The sequence below is a fragment of the Kogia breviceps genome, chromosome 6 (genome assembly GCF_026419965.1).
Source record: "Kogia breviceps isolate mKogBre1 chromosome 6, mKogBre1 haplotype 1, whole genome shotgun sequence".
NCBI lineage: Eukaryota > Metazoa > Chordata > Mammalia > Artiodactyla > Physeteridae > Kogia > Kogia breviceps.
In genome coordinates, this window is record NC_081315.1 from 57,790,228 (window position 1) to 57,811,778 (window position 21,551).

Consider the following 21,551-nt stretch of genomic DNA (forward strand, 5'->3'; position numbering starts at 1 on the left):
ACCTCCTTGTTTTACTCCCCGAACACCTCACCTGCGAGGCTCCCCCTGCCCTGGCCGTGTATAGCAGGAATCAAACAGTGTCCTTGCCCTCCTGGGGCTTCACATTCCAGTGAGAGGAGACAGATGAAACAAATATTTAATAGCCAGATAATAATAAGGACAAAAAAGAATTAAAAAGGTGAGAGGGTAGAGAGAATGAACCCAGGGAGGGGGCTGCTACATGAGCTAAGTTGGTATGTGGAAGAGAGCCTGACTGCTACCCTGATGAAAGCCTGCCAGGCAGGTTGGCTGTTGGCTGTTCTGGAAACTTGGGTTTTGAGAGGGTTCCCACCAGTCTAGCTGATAAAAGTGGCCCACTCTGCCTAAACTGTTCTGCAAACAAAATGATTTATGCTGAACACCTGTTTTCCTTTCGGAAGACTGTATTCACCTGTCCAGTAAGGAGTACCTAAATGACCAGCCCCCAGTATAAAAACCCCGCATACTGAGTCTCTAATGACCTTCTCTGGTTGGCAACATTTGACACATGCTGTCACAACTTGTTGCTGGGGGAGTTAAGCATATCCTGCGCGACTGCCAGAGAGGACTTTTGGAAGCTTGTGCCTGGTTTCCTCCGTGTGCTTTTTCCCTTTGCTGATTTTGTTTTAGATCCTTTCGTTGTCATAAATCCTATCCATGAGCACGACAATCTGCTGAGTACTGGGAGTCCTCCTAGTAAATGATCACCCTGTGAGTGGTCTTGGGGACCCTGCCACAGTCGGTCAGGAAAGCCTTCTCTGATGAGCAGAAACCTCAAAGAGGTAAAGGAGCAAAAGCATGTGGCAGGCTGGGGACAGCTTCAGGCACGGGTACGGTGTTCAAGGAACAGCAAGGCTGTCAGAATGGCTGGTGGAGGAGACCAGAATAGGCCACCCCCAAATCTGCCTCTTTGGCATAGGATTATTTTGAGAAACAACAAACTCAGAAGAAGCTCTGAAAACAGTACAAGTTAACCTTTAAGGCGAATTTACATTTATAAAGGAAATCTCCATTTGTAAGGATGTCTCGCTCTCTGAACCGGAGGAAGACTAAATCATGAGAGAATCTTAGCCACTGGGGAGGCACCAACTTAAATCTACCGTAACTGACCTCATCCTGGTTTACTGTAGTTTTCCTGGTCTACTTCCCATGACACACCTCCCCTACACCGTTCTCTGTTTTAGCTGAAGATGGTACTTAAGCCTGAATTCTAAGCCACCTCTCTGAATTATTCATTTCCCTGGGTCTCTCCCATGCATATGTGAAACTTACATGTTAATAAACTTGTGTTTGTCTTTCTCTTGTTAATCTGTCAGGGCCCCAGAGAATTTAGAAGGACAGAAGGAAAAGGATTTTGTGTCCTCTACACTGGAGTGGAGTGCGAGTGGGTGGAAGTGGTGGGAGATGAGTCAGAGGGAGCCCTGGGCAAGACAGGCCTTAGAGGCAACGTAAGGACATGAGTGAGAACTCCTTCTGAGAGAGAAGCCACTGGACAGTTCTGAGCATGGGAGCGATATAGCATAATGTTTAAAAAATATAACTCTGGCTCCTGGGTGAAGCATAAACAGTGGTGGGGACAAAGGGAGGAGTGGAGGGAGAAGGCACCTGCTACAACAAGCCAGTGAGGTGGGCTGGGTCTGGTCCTTGAAGTGAGCAGGGAATATGAATTTGGAAACTCTCATTTTGCATTTCCAACCAACTGCCAGGAATTCCCAGCTTGGCATATCCTGCTGCAAACTGACCAAACCACTCCCCTAACTCCTTCCTCACAGGGCTTTTCCTCTCCGAGTTTCTTCCCAATTCTCCCGTTAGGGGTACTACCTTATTCTAAGTCCCTCAGACATCTAAGTGCCTTTGAAACCTCAAAGTCTCCTGTGTCTTTCCCTTTCCCCTGACCCCTTATTATCAACTAAATCTTCCCCAACCTCCAATGGGGATTATCATCCCTCTCATGTGGATTCCTACAACTGGCTCAAAACTGGTCTCTATTTACGTTGGTAAAGCCTTCCCAGGATGAACCCCTCTCTTCCCAGACCTAGGTCTGCACTGTCTAGTACAATGGCCACTAGCTACATGTGACTGTTGAGCACTTGAAGTGTGGTTAATCTAAGTGGAGATTTCAAACACCAGATTTCAGACTCTATATTAAAAAAAATTAAAATATCTCAATTTGTGATATTGATTACAATATAAAAACATCACCCTATTTTGGATATGAGTAAAATAAAATGTTATTAATTTCACCAGTTTCTTTATACGTGTCTACTAAAAACTTTTAAATTATATATGTGGCTCACATCACATTTCTAGTGGACAGAGCCAGCCTAGATCCTTCTGAGCAAACACCAGGTGAAAAGAAACTTACTTATTTGTCATCAGATTGTCCCCTCAAATTAAGGCCCGTTGGCCTTAAATATAATACTAGCTAATGCAGTTTAAATGTACAGACCAATGCTATATTTGAAATGTAACACGTGACAAGCTTTTAGCTGTTGCAGAAAGGATCGGTGGAGAGCTACGAGCTTGTCTCGCTCCCACCTGTGATGGGCTTGGGCAGTAAAGGCCCTAAACAAGGCCATCTGATCCCAGATTGCCTAGCCACTCCCGGTAACTGCCACCCTAGATCCAGCTGGACTCATGGGGTGACGGAGGGGGGAGGGCTTTCCTGGGACAGCCTGTGGCATCACAACATGTACTGAGCATATGCTACTTCTGTTCCAACTGGTGGGGTCAGCTGATGGACATTTGGTCCTTTTTCAGCCTTGGAAGAAAGGACCCAGCTGGGAGGACCTGCAGTTGCTAGAAGAGAGCTTACCCTGCTCCTTTGCTGTCAGTGTGCGCAGGACCCAGCCTAAAGAGGTGAGAGAAACCATACCTTCTAGGGCTAGGATTCCCCTCCTTTCGTCCTCGCTGGATTGTGGAGGGAAGTGGATGTAGCACAAAAGCTCAAGTTTTTAACTTACATTCTATGCATCTGTGTGAAGCTCTATTCAACTAGGAAATCTTTCCCTGAAGCCACTCAAGTTCCGTATTTGGGAATTAAAAATTAGTTTCTACCCTCTCTAATCTATCTTTAAATTCTTTATCCAAACTTCGTCAGATTAACCTACCCCCAACATTGCCTTTTTCATGTCACCTTCTCTTCTCTACCCAAAACTTTTAACAGCTCCCACACCACCTGTAGGATAAGGTATAGATTGAGCTACCGTCCCCTTGCTAGGAATGCCTTCTTCCCTCCTCTTTGCCTAGTTTTTACCATTTCAAGTCCCCACTTCTCTAGGAAGGCTTCATTGGCCACTTTAGTCACAGTAATCCACACTGCTCTGGGATACTCTAATATCAGAACTTGACCTATGCTCTCTAGACCAGCATCAGATGGAAATTTGTTTAGAAACACTAAATTTCAGGCCCCGTCCCAGACCTACTGAATCAGAAACCCTGGGGCTGGCGCCCAGCAGTCTGTGTTTTAACAAGCCCTCCAGGTGATTCTGGTTTTCAGTCCAGGTGACTGAGAACTTCTAGTTCTCAGGTGATTGAGAACCACAGCACTGTAGTATTTACTAGTATACTGCCAAGGATCAAATTCCGAGGTAGTGTTGTTCTCAGGCAAGCTATTTAATGTCTCCATTTCTCAGTTTTCTCATCTGCAAAATGGGACAATAATATACATACCTCATAATGTTTTTGTGAACGTAAAATTGATTTAATTTACAGAGTATGAAACACAACAGATTCTTCCATTTCTTTGTACTCTTAACAATACTAGAAATCCATCTCTTTTCTTTAACAAGAAGGTGGAATAATCATCTTTTCTCCTCTAACATGTTCTGCAAACCTATTCTAAAGTTTTCACTATAAGGGTTGGCCACTGAGAAGCCTTTAAAAGTCTCTTTCATGGTGAGTTTGGCTGTTAAAAAAAACTGTATGACATAATCAAGTAAAACTTAAGCACTAGAAAATTCTAGGTCTTTATGCAATGAACCTGTATATCTCCATAGTATAGGTAATAATCCATCGGCCCAATTTTTAGAATGAGGAAACTCGGGCATCTGAAGTTTAATGAAGTTTTGTGATTATCAGGACTTCCCTGGTGGCACAGTGGTTAAGAAGTCACCTGCCAATACAGGGGACCCAGGTTCGAGCCCTGGTCCAGGAGAATCCCACATGCCATGGAGTAACTGAGCCCATGGACCACAACTGTTGAGCCTGTGTTCTAGAGCCTGTGAGCCACAACAACTGAAGCCCACATGCCTAGAGCCTGTGCTCTGCAACAAGAGAAGCCACTGCAATGAGAAGCCCAAGCACTGCAAGGAAGAGCAGCTCCCGCTCACTGCAACTAGAGAAAGCCTGTGCGCAGCAACAAAGACCCAATGCAGCCAAAAATATAAACAAATAAATAAATAAATTTATTTTTTAAAAAAGAAAATCAATATTTTTTAAAAAGATTTGTGAGCTTCCCTTGTGGCGCAGTGGTTAAGAATCTGCCTGCCAATGCAGGGGACACGGGTTCAAGTCCTGCCAGAAAGATCCCACATGCCACGGAGCAACTAAGCCCATGTGCCACAACTACTGAGCCCGCGCACCTAGAGCCCGTGCTCTGCAACGAGAGAAGCCACCGCAATGAGAAGCCAGCGCACCGCAATGAAGAGTAGACCCCGCTCACCACAACTAGAGAAAGCCCTCATGCAGCAACGAAGACCCAACGCGGCCAAAAAAAAAAAAAAAGATTCAGGTGGTCAAAAGGTACAACATTCCAGATATAACAGAAATAACTACACTAGTGATGTAATGTACAACATAATGACTATAATTAATACTGCTGTATGGTATATTTGAAAGTTGCTAAGAGAGTAGATCCTAAAAGTTCTCATCATAAGGGAAGAAACATTGTTTTATTTAATTTTTTTTGTATCTATATGAGATGATGGATGTTAACTTACTGTGGTAATCATTGTACAATATATGTAAATCAAGCCATTATGCTGTATACCTTAAACTTACACAGTATTGTGTCAATTATATCTCAGTAAAACTAAAAGAAAAAAATTAATTGTACGTGACTTGTCTCCTACTACTTACCGTGGCAGATACAGGTAACATAAAGCTTAGGAAATCAAATTTTTAAAAATTTGTTTAATAGTTTTAAATTTTGATAAATATTTACTGAGCACCTGCTGGGTGCAAGGCACAGAGTCCTGGGGCAGGGGTACAAAGATGAATAAGATGTGTACCCTGCTTGAAGAAGTCTGCAGTCTTATAGGGAAGAGGAGACACTGCTGTTTATACAGACACACACAGACACACACACAGTGCAATACTGAACGTGATCCAGGCTATAACAGGTACAAATGCAGTATGATAAGGTTCAGAAGGAGAATGGAATGGGGGAAGAGAACTAATATTTTCTAAACATCTTCCACAGGCCAGGAACCAAGCTAAATAAATCCTTGATACAAATTTTCTCATTTAAGCCTCAAATAACCCAATAGGTTTTGGGGGTTTTGTTTTGTTTGTTTGCTTTTTGGTTTACAGACATAGAAGCCAACATTCAGCAAACAGTCCAGTGTTTTACAGTTATTGAGTGGTAAGAGATGGGGTTCAAATTTAGGTCTGTTTGAAGAGGGACAGAATACTTCTTCAAACTGTGGGATCAGGAAAGGCTTCACAAAGAAGCTGGATTTTCTGACTTTTCTCTTTTGTGTCCGCAGTCCTGAACCATTTTGGGGCCATTCCTTGTGGAATCTGATAAAAGTACGGAAACTTTCTCACAAAAACATACATGCACACTGACACAAACACGTTCAAACAATTTCAGAGTGTCCACAATCATCTTACAGAACCACTTTCCAGTCAGTTAGGTCATACTTACTCCTGGGGAAAAAAGATATTTCAGAAGGTAAACCACCAAAACACTCTACAGACCTTAACTTCCTGTAGCTCCAGTCTCCTATCATCGATCTCCTTCTCCAGCCGGGCCTTCTCTACTTGCATAGCCCCAGCCGTCCGTCCGTGCTGGCCCACCAGCTGCGTCATGTTTTCAATCTGTTGTCGCAGGATCTCGATCACTTTGTCCTTCTCTGCCATCTGCAGCTTGAGGGCCTCGCATTCCATCTGCACGTTTCTGAGGTGACCCCCTTCATTCTTCAGATGCTGCAGCTCCTGCAGCTTCAAGTCTACCCGGGAGCGCAGCTTCATGATCTCCGAGTTGGTGGCCTCGATGGCTCTCTCTTTCTCCTGGAGTGAAGCTGTCAGGTCCGACACAGTCCTCTCAGAGCTCTCCAGGGTCAACTTCTTGGCTGTCAACTCTTCTACTACTTTGCGGAGCATCTCCTTGGTGGATTCAAGCTGAGCAGTCAAGGAGGACACTTTTTCTAGACTTTCATTCTTTCCCTGAATTGCTGCCATCTGATTGTTAAAGAAGAATTTCATGAATTTAGGCAGACAGACAGAGGTCTCAAGAGATATGACAAGTTAGCTCAACAACATGAAATCATGAATCTGACAGTGTCTCAAGTTGTTCTGCTGTCAGAACCTCATAGAGACCATAGACTGACGTGTTAATTAGACCAAGGTGGAGAGGCCTTAATTTAACAATAACGCTCCTCTAGAATGGTTTTCTAGCATTGGGAGGAGCTTGGCAAGTTTCCTCTGAGGATGTTTTCCACACCAATTTAAGTTAGGATAACACTGGCAATAGTGGAAAGTGTGGTAGGATTGAAGACAAACTGCCCTTTCTGTTTCCCCCCAACCTGCCCCTTAATTCCAAGGGAAAAACAAAAACAAAAAAACAAAAAAACATCTGTTGGAAACCTTCAACCCTGCTGTTCCTCAGATCTCCCTATGGTTTGATGCTTTTCTGAAATAAGCAATTATTAGGTTACAATTGCTAGATGGAAATGAGAAGGCAAATTGGATGGGAGTTTCATTACTCAACAATGGACAAAAACGAGATAAAGCTTAACATTTTAAATTTAACAAGTCGTCAAAACTATAGATATAAACAACAGGTTTTTATAAGTTGCTCACAGAACCCACAACTCTAGTTTTTGGGGGAGACCAAGGAGGAGCCGCCCAGCCCTGCCTGACCTGCCGTTCCATCTGGCCCTGACACTCGCTCTTCACGGCCTTGAGGAGGGCCTCCAGCCGCTGCACCTCCATGTTCCTGTCGTCCAGCTCCCGCCGCAGGTGGTCGATGGTGATGCTGTTGCCTGTGTCCCGGTCCCACAGACGCTTATTCTGTTCCTTCTCCAGACTCAGCTCCTTCTCTCGTTTATGCACATCAGCCTACAAGAAACGAAGACAAGCTTTTTCCCTAGCATTAAATAATTAAAGTAAAATTCTTATTTTCCTTCCTTACATCATTTTCGGAGTTGTTATGTGGTTTGAGAAGCCTTTGACTTTGGAATCTGATTCCCTTTTAATGGCTTGATAAAGGACAATATTTCCTAGAAAAATAACACTTTGTTTACTTGTAATTTCTAGCATTACATCTCAATGGACTAGACCCCAAATAGTATATAATGAAGAGGAAAATACAAATCATCCTGTTAAGTTTTGAATTTTCTAACAAAGGCATAATGCTTCACATCAAGTATACTCCTGTAATAAAGAAAAACTTGAAGGAACAGCAATAGTAATTTGGTTGACTGCTTCAGAAATAGCAGAATAGTGTCTGGTACTGGGATTGGAGTGGCAGTTGGGTTGTGAATAGAATAACTCCCTCTTCAGTTACTCAAGAAACACAGAGTGAGTGTTTACTGTTGGCAAAAACTCCATAGTCGAAGAAAGAGAAAAAAAGACACACAGATATTCAGAGAACTTTTCACCCAGAGAGAGATAAATGGACAAATAACTGGAAGTGGCTTTTCACTGAAGAGACAGAGCTAATGTACAGCAGAGAGAAATGATCAAAAAGGAGATCAAATGCTTCCAGAAGGCATCTAAGTTGGACCTTGAAAACAGCTTGGAGATGCAGAGATTAGGAAGAAGGGACTAGAAAGACGCACATGGGGTTTGCTTGGAGCACTGGGTGTATGTGGAGAGAAAAGACTGGAAAGGTAAGCTGGGGCCAGATAATGAACAGTCTTGAAAGGCCGGGAGTCTGACGTTATGGGGAGAGTAATTTCTGAGTGGAAGAGAGACAAAATCAGAGCTATAGTTTAGAAAGATGAATATAGGCTGGACGGAAGAGGGAAGAAACGAGATTTAGGAATCGAGTAAGGGGATGCTGCCACGCTGCAGGTATAATGAGGGGCTTGGATGAATGCGTAGTGGCAGCAAGAATGAAAAGGAGGGGATGGTTATAAGGACGGTTCAGACATTTAACCGCCAAGATTTTCAAATTAGATATGAGGACACTGGGATACACGCAATAGGAGGGAAAGAAGTGAGGGTCATCCCAAGGTTTAGAGCTTCTCTCCCAGTTGCCAGCTCTCCCTTTACTGCACGCTCGTCAAGCCCCCTGTCGGCCTGTGAAGGACGCTCTACCAGCAGAGGGCGCTGTGGCCTGGGATAAGGTTGGGTGGGGAGAAAGAACCTTATTCTATAGGACCTCTAATAAATATCACACAAAGGGGTACTAACATCTCCTTTCCTAAACTTCTCAGCCTGTAGTACCCCTAAACAGAGGGCAGAATCTGGTTCACCACTCTCAGAATCCTCTTTTCTTTCCTTCTAAAAATTTTGTTTACCTGAACTTGCATTTAAATTTTCTTTATACATAATTTGTATGTGTTTTGTTGTTTGGCTTTGAAATGAACACTCAACATTTTTTCAATTTAGCAGAACACAGTACCTAATTGAAAGACTATGACTGCTTGAAGATCGGCTTCATCTAACTTTTAAGCCCTAACAGTTCTGCTTAAAGTACAGAATACTATATTTTATATGTAAAACTTGAATAGTGTCTAGGATACTGTGTTGTGTATAAATGTACGACTATGTTGTAAAATTTGTAATTTTACAAATGAAACTAGTTTTGTGAACTATTGTGGTAAAAATTTCCCAGAATTAATCTCATTCATATTTCAGAGCATCAACTTGCCAAGAGCTTTTGAAGTTGATCATCCAGATTTCCAGATTCCTGACTGAACTGATCACGTTCCGTCCGTGCTTCCGTTAGTTCTGAGTTCGCAAGAACTAACTGCTTCTCCAGCTCTTCTATCTAAAAGGAAAGCACAAATCAGTCTGACTACGTCAATGAGTAATATAAAATAAATACAGTCTTTGGAAAACAAATGGTATTATTTGGGGGCAATGGTATTATTTGGGGAGCAAAAAAAAAGTTTATTTTGATGTATTTTGCAAAGTTTTCTAAACTTAAGATCTATGTAGAATTTAGCCAGACAAATTGACCAAAATGAAATACTTGGTACTGTTAGGTTAAGCCATGGTCTGAAATGCATCACTCTCATTTTCACACTATTCAAGATTTATCTTCTGTGAATATGTGTTCTATAATTTGGTATTTAAGGAAGCTTGATGTAGCATAAATAACATTCTGCAGAGCCCAAATAAATTAACTATATTATACTTAGAAGAGCTATTTTGTTTCAGAATATCAGTGTCAATAATAAAAGGCATTGAATATAAAAGAACAAATGGTTACAACAAGTTTATAGTTACTGTCATTATTATATAATCACCCTAGTTTGAAAGAATAAGTGAATTTATATTACAATCCTCAATTCCTACGACTATAAAATGGGATAAGAATACCAATTTTAAGGGATTGTTATAAGTGTGTTTTTCCCTTACAGACGGACAGCTGTCTCTTCTGTGTGACTGTGCATTTCTAGGACATATGCCAGAAGGGCCATAGCTGTTAACAGCATCCCTATAGCTCTTAACCTGGAGGTGCAGTGCAGGCTAAAAGGTTAAGGTCTCAGACAATGTAGATTCTGGGTTTAGAGTCTGGCACAGCTGTACAAACTCATAACTTAGACACAGATATTAAAATACTGAAAAGCTATTGATACTTAGTGATATGTAGTAATACCTGATCTTTAATGTGATACCTACAATAAAATTTTGTCATCCACTTTTCAGTAATTAAAAATCTTTCGCGTCTGCATAAATGTTACATATCCCTTCTTACTGCTAAGGCGTCTATTGAACAGGCTTCCAAATCTACTGTCAAGAATAAAACTTATGGATTGGTTTGGATGCAACTGTGATTAAACCTTCTTAAAGAACATATGAGCAAGACTAACTTTTTCTTAATGACTATTTTAAACTGGACTAAGTTCATTTAAGATCTTCATTTATTAATTCAGCACACACTTATTAAGCACATTATATATAAACACATATATGCAACTATCTCTTTGATAAACGGTAAGCATGAATACTTAGAAGTTGTGTGTGTGTATATATATATATATATCTTTATCTACATACATACATACATGACTTAAGAAAATACTAACACAGGACTATCAAACAGTTTCAAATTTACCAACAGAGTAGTATTATAGCCAACAGGGACTGTAATATAAATTTTAATATATACATTGGATATATTTTAAAACTGACTCTGTAGTTGACTGTATGTTATATATAAAAAAGTATTTCACAGGAATTAGATAAAATAAAACATTAGGTGACCGACTGAAATGTGCTCATAGATTCTAATAATCCTATAAAGAAGTATTTTCACTCTTGTGCTCCTTTGAGGGCATATACAGAAAAAAGCCCTACAACAATTCACCCTCTGTGGCACAAGTAGCTTCCTAAGATAAATGAATGAATAATATCAGTTGATACAACCTCTTCAGCTCTTTTATTATTGGGAAAGACTAACTCAGCACACTTAGTACAGTAGGAATAGTTAGGAAAAAAAACCCATAAACTTTCACTTTGGGTAGACAAATGTGATCGGACAGGAAATGTGATCTTACTTAGAGTCAAACACCTTGGGTTCTGAACCAGCTTCTGTCACATAAGCTCTCTGAGTCTATAATTTGAGTCTAAATTATACATTTTTCACCAATAATTTGAAAAGAGTATTCTAGATGATCTTTTAAATTCCTTTTAATTCTGCTACTAATACTTTTTAACACAAGAAGAACAGTATTAATGAAGCTGAAATTCTATCTTTTCCACCTGTCTTTGGAAACAAAATATGGTCAAAGGAACCATATTTTGAGCTATAAATTTACACTTTCAACTTGAAAAGTTACTCATATGACTAAAACGAACATCTTCTACTCCTAGTCTGGTGTAAAACCGTTTCTGTCTTTGAGCAAAGTATTTTTATATGTGGTTTAAAAGCTTCAATTAAGACTTGCTATTTTATCTTTTTTTTTTTTTTTTTTTTGCGGGCCTCTCACTGTTGTGGCCTCTCCCATTGCGGAGCACAGGCTCCGGACGCGCAGACTCAGCGGCCATGGCTCACGGGCCAGCCGCTCAGCGGCACTTGGGATCCTCCCGGACCGGGGCACGAACCCGTGTCCCCTGCACCGGCAGGTGGACTCTCAACCACTGCGCCACCAGGGAAGCCCTATTTTATCTTTTTAAGAAATCCTGGGTAACCATTTGATGTTAAAATCTATGAGACCAAAATTTTCAAAAGAAAAGAAAAAAGAAAAAGAGTCAACTCATAACTTTCTAAGTATCAGAAGTTCCTCCAGACCCCTGCAGGAACATTTGTTTTGTAGTTGTCAGTACTGACTCAACTGCTATAGCTCTGCTTTTACCTTTCACTTTTTAGAGTAAAAATATTTATATTAATTAATCATTCAAAAAGATAAATGGAGAGTGAAAGGGAAAACCATTGAAGTAGCAGCTGAGCTGATAAAAACAGCTGTTAAAAACACTATAAAGAAAAGCCTTTTAAAATGTCCAGAATAAAAACTGACATCTGAGATATAGTAAAGGTTTCTTCTTTTTCTTTTTAAATAGCAGCACTGGTTTTCCCTTTCACCATCTATGAATCTACTTTTTGTTTTGGATCACTGGACAAATAGGTACTGGGATCTCATTCTAATCTTACAGAGATTTTAGGTATCACCAATCATGCCAAATTGTATCTTTTGTTTTCTGTGCTCAAAAAGACACAGTTATGGGGTAATAAGGGGTGCTGCAGGTGAGCATGGAGGTGCATTGGCAGAACTATGCAAAGAGGTTTGCACAGAATCTTCCCGCACAGTATATAGCTCCAGCCAGTGCTACTAAATCTTCACTTTTTGAGTATGAAATTCAGCCCCAAATGCTTTCAAAGTAGGAAAAATAAACTTAGAATCAAGATCATGAGATATTTTTGTTGTCAAAAAGCGAAAGTTAAGAGTAAAGCCAAATCTACAGAGCCAATAGTGACAGCTTCTACTGGTCCAAATTCGTAAAGGGGAATTCTGGAGGTTCTCCTAAAATGGAAAGAGAAGAATAGAAAAAACATTACAGTAAAACACTGTTGTATCTCTGAAAGCTATGTCTAAAATCTTCTTTGAAACATTATTTTCATCAATATGATCTGAAGAGAAACATTGCCCTCCTAAACAAGTTTTCTCTAAACTTATGCATTTTAGTTGGGAAAGTTTTGTTCAGACCTGTCATGTCATCAGTTTTTTAAAATAGTAAATACTTTTTTTCTGAAGGAATCTGACCTCAGGAGAAAATTCTAACACTGCCCGCCTCTCATAAAATATGTTGCTGTATAATATCAACATACCCTTATAAGTCTCTTTTCTCACAAATCTCACTTTTAATCATAGCTTTTAAGTATTTTTTCCTTATTGTTATTTGGACAGTATATACTAAAATGTGCACTGAAGCAATGGAAAATAAAATATATTTGAAAGTTTTAATAGGCTTTAGCAATGTAAAGTCAAGGTACATGAAAAATAAAAGAAATTAACAAAAGAATCTGTCTTTAAAAATTCTATATTCGATTAATTACCACAAAAACATTTCATAACAATAGAATTTCTCATGAACCCAAAATGAAATACTTTTGTTAACTTGCTTGATCTTCTTTGCTCAGTTACGCCATGTATTATTAATGCCTTTCAGGTCGGAGTATATTCAAATCTATATTTACATGGCAGGGTAATCATCTCTCAGTGTTCCTTCACTAAAGGGAGTTACTGTTAAGAGATCCTTGTTAACCATCAACTAGGTGCCAACTCAATTAGGTTCAATATGCTTTATTATAAGTCTCAACGATCTGGATTAAAATTAATTAAACTAATATGCCCCTCTTATTTCCAATAATGTTGACTGTTTAAGACTGTTGAAATTTTTGGTGATCCATTGTTTACATTAGAGCAAAGACAATGATTTTAGTATTATGTTTGTATCTATATGACCTCAAAACACTCATATAAAAGGTTTGCAGTCATTCATCTGGATGCTTATGCTTCTGGAATGCTAAAGAGATAGACATTTATAAAAACAAAAACTCTCTTTGTATTGTTTAGATGTCAGTATTTGTTAAAATTTCCTACCATGCCCCAATTTAGAGTTGATCAGCATGATGCTATATATCAGACCATATGCAGATTAGCAATGGGTGATAGCTTATGAAGGGGTAAGTTTTCCAAGCAACATTACAAATGGAAAGCTATATCAATTTCAAATTATGTAAGACAAACAGGTGAGTTGAGTTTTATTTAGTACTTCATGGCTTTTCAAAGGGTTTAATTTGTCAATAAACAATGAATAGTCTTTTCAAAATGGTTTGAGTATGATGAATATCAGTCATTGTACTGTACTATAATACAGCAGCTCTCCTATTTCCTTTCTCACTGTTGGATTGTCAGTGCTCAGCTCGGCCAAGGTGCCTACCTCCACCCAACCTGAGTAGTAAAGTAAAGCATCTTTCTACCCCACGCTGTATTGAAATCATTACCATCCTATAGGGTGAGATCAAGGCCTTTTGTGTAGGCTTGATCTGCCCAGAATGGGTTCGATCGATATTCCTGCTATCAATCTTCAGGGGAAAAGTTCACCCTGAGAAAAGAAACTAGAACACAAAAAGCAGGCTTCAGAGAAGCAGTAAAGAACAAATATTTCTCTCTGGGCTTTTGTTTCTTGGGTTTAGCCTTTAAGAAGTCTAAGGTTCCTCAAGGCTGCTTCCAGGTGGCAGTTGTTGAAATGACCTTGATACAATAATCTAGACCAAGAGCTAAGGAAGAGGTCTTGGAGAGCGGTGTTATTCACACTGCAACCCAGCAGTGAAACATGAAGTCAACTTAGTGAGCATCAAATCAGTATCTGAAGAAAACAGAAAAGAGCCAGCGTCTTGTAATAGAGGTTAGTATTGTTTTGTGAAGTGTGCTTCAGTTGTATGTGTGTACTAGATTATATGGTAAACTACATTTCTTGCTATGGGTAGTGATCAAAAATGTTTGAAAGTCCCTGTAGAGGATCCAAATCTCATACTGAGATTATATAGTTTCATGTTACTCTTTATTGTTTAGACTTTTATAGTAAATTCATGTCTAAATTTTCCATTCTTCTTTCAGCTGTGCCACAACGAATTAAAGTTGAGGTCTAGAGCTAGAGAACCGAGGAGAAACAGCCCCCTCCTGTGGCCAGCAAATGGGTGACAGTGGTAATTACAGGAGGGGTTGCTCAAAGGCAGGAATATATCTGGAAGAGTTAGTGCTGCAATATTCAATTGCTTCTTCCCATAAGGAGCTTTTTTCTTGTACTGTTACCCTGTAGAACTGGATTATTTTATAAAGAAAATCTGGCAGCTTCCTTATACTCTATTTCTTCCCAATCAACTAAGGAGTAGGAAATTAGCTACAAGTGGTTAGAACTGTAGGTTCTCTTATAGGTAGGATGATTATACGTAGAATTTATCTTCCAGACTAGGACATGTTGGAGATGAAAGGTGGCATTCACAAAACAGGACACTATTTTGTGTCCTTCAAATTAACAAAAACCTAAGCTCCAGAAAAATGTCTGGTAATGATAACCAATAGCTTGCCTTTAGCTATAGACAGTGAGAGAACAGAATATTGTAGTAAATATTAATATCTAGTTTTAATAGGAACTGTGTGATGAGAAACGAAGATTTAGCTTCCTAATTATTTTTTATTCGGCCTAATCTTGAAGTGAACTCAGTTTGCTAGCCGCACACAGATTAATAAGGAGGAGTTGAAGTTAGAGAGGAGGTTAGGCCCCAAAACGTTCAATGATCGGGGAGACCAGCTGGTACCAAAGTACCTGCTAAAGCTAAGCCTTGTAAAAGTAATTAAAATGGCCTTATTATTCACTTTTTAGAAACTTACTTGAAGGATGCAAAAAACTTTTCTAAGAATGAATTAATTTGAGCAAACAACTTAAAAACTGTTTTTTATAGTAATTTAACATGTAGCTATTTAGCACCCACCTTATAAACTGCTTTTAATTTTAAATGATTGCTTTGATTCCTCATTTTCAAATAAACCATTAAAAACTATATAATTGATTCTGTGTATAATAGTCGCTGGAAGCAGAGCAGCAAAATCTAAACTCACCTTGTCTTCATACATCCTTTTGGCTTCCCTTAATTCAGAACGTAGCTGAGAAACAGTCGATTCCAGGTCACTGAGTTGACGCATATACATTGAATTTTGGTTTCTTGCTTGTTCTCTAAAAAGGGTTTAAAGGGGGAATAACAGCAAATAGCAGACTAAGAATAAGTGTGATACCTAAGGGTTCTCTAGCTTTTAGATACTTCCACTAATTATTTAATATGGCCTTATTAGGCCAATAGTCTTTTAGTTTCCAAAACTGCTTATTAAAAGATTAAGTTAAAAAATGTTAACTGTTAAAGGTAGGTGATGTATACATAGGAGTTCATTATACAGTTTTCTCTATACCTTTGTGTATGACTGAAAATGTCCATATAAATCAACACAGGAGCTCAAATTATAAAATTATTTATATGTATATATATAAAATTTATGTATATTTATACATACACACACATATATATAGTGTGTTTGTTTTATCCTATCAGTTGAAATGTAGACAACATCTAAAACATCCAGTCCCAAGAGGCCCAAATACTTGCCATAATACTTCTGATATGGTTATAAAGTATTATCTACATGTTAAATAATCTTTTCTGTTTCTTTGAATGTTAGAAAAGTTTTACTTTCCTGTAGAATCAATTATTAAGCAATTTTTTAAAAGATCTTAGATCAAAGAATTAATAAAAATAAAATGAAGATAAGTGACTATCAATTTCAAACCACCAGGACACACATACTGAATGATTTCCAGTTGACTTTGGATACTATTGGCTTGGCTCCGAGCACTGCTAGCTTTCTCAGTAAGTCCTGCTATTTCAATTTCATGTTCACTTATTAACTGCTCGATCCTATAAAAAGAATGTCACCACATTGTTATTTGATACAGATTTTGCCTGACAATGAATTATTCTAAAAATTAATGATTTTCAACACTCTCAAATTTAGTATTTTGTTTTAGCTTTGAATATGCTATTCTTTTTATAACAAGTATATAAATTAGATCCAGAATCCTTTATCCAAGTCCTTTGGGGGCAGTTAGGTTTTAGGATTCAGAATATATTTTTTACATTTTACAATGGTAATATATAACAGTACTAAATATCATGTGACACCCCCAGAGAGATCTAGGGAAGTGTCCTAGAAGCCAGACATTACTAACACAACAGTAGGTTTTTAAATATTCACAGTAACTCATAAAGACTATAAAAAGCTTTACATTAGCTCAGGTTTTCCCAACAAAGGAGTGACGAAGACTCTAACCTTGACTTTAGTCAGACTCCTCTGGGCAGTCTGCGCCTCCACCCCACTTAGTAAGAAGCCTAGGCTTAGTATGAATCTCGCTAAATCAGTTTAGTAAGAAGTCTCTCGCCTCGATGCCTCCTCCTAGTAATTTTCTATCCACTGAACCCCTCACCCTGCTTCTTGGCTATGAATCCCCATTTGCCCTTGTTGTATTGAGAGTTGAGCCTCATCATTCTCTAATGCAAACTCCTGTTGCAATAGTCTTGAATAAAGTCTTCCCTACTTTTTAAACATGTGTCAGAATAATTTTTTCTTTAACATGAGTTTGCCACAAATCTATGAAAAAAAGCTTCTGTGCTTTAGAGCTTTACACATTTTGGAATTACTGATGAGAGATTGTAGACTTGTGGTATAGTTTCACTACGATCTTCTATACCAGTGTTCCCCAACCTTTTTGGCACCAGGGACTGGTTTCATGGAAGATAATTTTTCCATGGACTGGGGTTGTGGGGGAGGAATGGTTTGGGGATGTTTCAAGTGCATTACATTTATTATGCACTTTATTTCTATTATTGCTACATTGTAATATATAATGAAATAATTATACAACTCACCATAATGCAGAATCAGTGGGATCCCTGAGCTTGTTTTCCAATTGATTTATTATGGTCCCTGTGCAGTCAAACCTCTCTGCTAATGATAATCTGTATTTGCAGCCGCTCCCCAGCACCAGTATCACCACCTCGGCTCCACCTCGATCATCAGGCATTAGATTCTCACAAGGAGTGTGCAACCCAGATTTCTCACATGCTTAGTTCACAGTAGGGTTTGCACTCCTATGAGAATCTAATGCCACTGCAGATCTGACAGGAGGCGGGGCTCAGGCAGTAATGCGAGCCACGGGGAGCGGCTGTAAATACAAATGAAGCTTCACTTGCTCACCACCACTCACCTCCTGCTGTGCAGCCCAGTACTAACAGGCCACAGACCGCTACCAGTCCGTGGCCCAGGGGTTGGGGACTCCTGTTCTATACCTCAGACACCTACCTATTTTGATGTTGTTGAAGTAGTAGTTCTATTTTGTTCTGTGATTCAGATTTCAGTGTTTCAAGCTGATCCTCTACCTGGTTATAAAAAAGAGATACTGATTTAGGAACTGGTAAATCTAAAGCTTGGAAAATTTAGAGATTTTCCAACAAAGGAATGCCTTAGAAAGATGCAAATAGAAGCAATGCTAAAATCAGATACATTCTATTGCTGTTATTTTATTAGATCTTTTACATTGGCTATACTCTCATGTAACTATACAGATAAGTCGAGTTAGTTCTCATTATTAACAAAGATCATTGTGGAAGTAACTTCTGCTATTTTAGAGAACAAAAATGAGAACTTGGCTTACTTTGAAGAGTTTTCAAAATTATATGCCTAATACTATTGTCTTAATGAATTTTAATATAAAATGGATGTAGTGTTCTCACCACTTACTGGAAATATCCTCCCTTTAAGATAAGAAATCTCTGTGTCTAATTCTCTTAGGATTTTACGAATAGCTGAGCCCATGTTGTGGAAGTGGATGGTAGACATGCTGTCATGTTCATATATTTTCTTGCCTGAGGCTTCTTCAAAGTCAACTAGGACTGATCGAATTTCTTGAAGCACTTCCTCATGACTAAGCATCATCTTTCTTAGCTGCTCTATCTGTGTGTTGCTATCTTTCAACATATCGTCCTTAAGGCATCTGGCAGCTTCAAGTTCATGAACGGTATTTTGAAGCTGATTTCTTAAATCCTCCTGGGACTGACTTTCTCTTCGTCTATGAAACAAATGAAAGAGAAGAAATAATACTGATAAAACTCAGATTCAACAAGTGATTTTACACTACAAAGAGTAAAACTTTAAGATAATTTCAGGTAACGAATCCCAACCTGATGTCAGCCATGGCATCTCTCTCCATCTGCATCTCTTGAAGTTTTGTTTGCAAATCAATGACTGACTGTCTTAAGTAAAATTTTTGTTTATCATGCAATTCATTGCTCTGAAAAAAAAAAAAGTCCTGCAAATTAGTTTTCATTAGAGGAACATATTTCCTTATAACTAATAATTTCCAAAAATCTATATATCAATGATTTATTTTTATGTGTACTTCCTTCCCCCTTCACCATTGTTCGGAGCCTAATTAATCATTTCTCACCTAGGTTTTTTGAATACCTTAGTCTCACTGTCTCAACCTTGCCCCCTTTCAATCCATTCACTTTACAACCAAAATACCGTTCCTAGAACAAATCTGACTCCGTCAAGATAGAGATAGGAATAAACTCTATTCCTGAGGACATGAGAATTGGTGGAAATTGTATATACAGAAAAGTCATCCCCTACCTCCAACTGACTTAAAAAACTTGGCAGCAGACAACTACCATTCAAAAATCAAGGTGTTCTACTACAAAGAGATTCACAAAGATCTCAAAATCAGGCACTGAGAGATCTCCCAGCACAATGGTTGGTGCCCCACCAGTTATCTCAAAGTAAAGCCATCAAGTTCTGACCTCAGTTTTTTTACTATTCATTCTTTTCCCCCCCGCCCCCCACCCCCGTACGTGGGCCTCTCACTCTTGTGGCCTCTCCCGTTGCAGAGCACAGGCTCCGGATGCGCAGGCTCAGCGGCCATGGCTCACGGGCCTAGCCACTCCGCAGCATGTGGGATCTTCCCGGACCGGGGCACGAACCCATGTCCCCTGCATCAGCAGGTGGACTCTCAACCACTGCGCCACCAGGGAAGCCTTACTGTTCATTCCTGAGTATGAACAAAAAGCCAAAAACCACTGAACACTTGAAGGAAGATTACAAAATAAAAAAGAGATCAAGATTAAACAAATGAGCAAATACTCAGGAAAAAAGATCCAAAGAAACAAAATGAGATAATGCAACAGTGGAAGAACACTTCCAAAAACTTGTATTGCAGAGAAATTTGAGAGACATTTTTGCTGTAAAGTAAGAACAGGACACTGTGTCAGAGAAGTGATCAGAGGAGAAGAGAGAGTTCTTGGAAATTAAAAATATGGTTGCAAACTAAAAAGTTGTAATAGAAATGTTGGAAGTCAAGAAATGCACCCCAAAAGTGAAAAAGTAGACAAAAATTTTGAAAGAAAAGGTAAGAGATTTAGAGGTTCAACCTAGGAGATAATATCTGACTAACAGGAGCTTCAGAAAGAGAGAATTGAGAAAACAGAAAAAATCTATCAAAGAATAAAGAACCCCAAAAAACCTGAATTCCTCAAAGCTGAAGGGCACAAATCTGCAGGCCAAAAGGGTCCACTGAGTCCCTTTTGGTACTAGCACAGGGAAAAGGAAAAAACAAAAATCCACATCTAAGAATATCATAGTGGAATTTCAGAGATAAAGACCCTAAAGTTTCCAAAGATGAACCCCAATTAAGTAAAAACATATCACCTACAAAGGAACAAGAATCAGATAGACATCTTCTCAGTCTGTGCAAGGGCACACAATATTTTCAAAGGATTGAGAGAAAATAACTTTCAACTTTATCCAGATTAAGTCATTATCAGAATGAAAAAATTCATATAATGTATGTCCCATATACTTCTTAAAAGTTTCTAAAAATGTGTTTTGACTAAATGAAGAAATAAATCAAGAAAGAGGAAAAGAGAAAACAGTGAATCCTGGAAATCATGAATCCAACCAGGAAAGCAGTGATAGGAATCCCAAGAAAATATCTATACAGCAGACTTAAGAAGAAACTCATCAAGACTAGACAGAAGAACTCCTAAAGGGTCCTGGGTTAAAGGAGGTTTGATAGAAAACCTATATAATATTTTTTTAATGAGGATATGATAAAGGTAAATATCAACAGTATAAGGAAAAAGCAAGGCAATTAGGAACCACAGGAAAAACAAAAATGACACAAGAAAGGAAATATAATAGGTTACTACCTAATTCTGCAGTTGACAATGTTTATACAGTCAATATAAGGTAAGACCCTTTACCTTCTTTTCAAATAGTCCAGGTGAATGGCTAGAGTAGTCTGAACTTTGTATGGTAACAGTGGAAATGAAAACATTTCCATATTTGAGAAATATATATGTGGTACACTGGATGGACTTGGTAGTAAAGTGGATATCAGGGAAAATGAAGAGGTATCAAGAATGAATCAGGTTTTTGCCCTGTGCAACTATGTAAATGTGGCACCACATATAGCTAGAAGAAAGGTTTGGGGGAAAGATCAGGTATGCAGTTGGAAATGTTGAGTTTATGGAGGCTGAGAAACATTTCAAGTAGAAATGTCCAGTAGGAACACAGGTACACTAACTGGTGTGGAGACCAGTTAAGAGGTCTGACCAGAAATGTAAACTGAACATTCACTTACATATAAATGGCAACAGAAGCTATGGGAATCACTATTACTGTCTATGGAGGGTTTTGCTGGAATAAGAAACTGAAAAAGAATGAGCTGGAGGAAAATCAGGAGAGTGTGTTTCCATGAGCCCTAAGAGAAACGAGCACTTCAAGAGGAAGAGAATTGTCATGTGTGTCAAATGTTGAAAAGTCAAGTAAGATAAGGAATGTAAAGCATTGATTAGATTTAGCATCACTGCTTACCCCTACTGTAACATACATGTCCTGTTACTATAATTTTCTATTTTAAATATCTCACTTATAAGACTGTAAATGTGTACATAAAAAGGACCACATCTTTTCCATTTTTATATATCCAGCACCTAGCATAATATTTGTTACACAGGAGGTCTGTGATAAATATTATAAGTACCCATATAGCCCTGTTATTTATTTACTGATTTAAGTAATTTATTG

At 38.8% G+C, this 21,551-nt stretch overlaps 1 protein-coding gene across 1 annotated transcript in view; it reads right to left on the bottom strand.

The window, feature by feature from the left end:
* CCDC158 (coiled-coil domain containing 158) overlaps positions 1-21,551 on the bottom strand; it is an 86,200-nt gene that overhangs the window by 54,818 nt on the left and 9,831 nt on the right. The window contains exons 3-10 of the mRNA XM_067035854.1: positions 18,650-18,759; positions 18,210-18,537; positions 17,772-17,848; positions 16,220-16,330; positions 15,483-15,597; positions 9,062-9,181; positions 7,105-7,302; positions 5,941-6,423 (exon numbers count right to left, since the gene is read on the bottom strand). Of these exons, the coding sequence (XP_066891955.1) occupies positions 5,941-6,423; positions 7,105-7,302; positions 9,062-9,181; positions 15,483-15,597; positions 16,220-16,330; positions 17,772-17,848; positions 18,210-18,537; positions 18,650-18,759 (1,542 nt within the window). The remainder of the gene's footprint in view (positions 1-5,940; positions 6,424-7,104; positions 7,303-9,061; positions 9,182-15,482; positions 15,598-16,219; positions 16,331-17,771; positions 17,849-18,209; positions 18,538-18,649; positions 18,760-21,551) is intronic.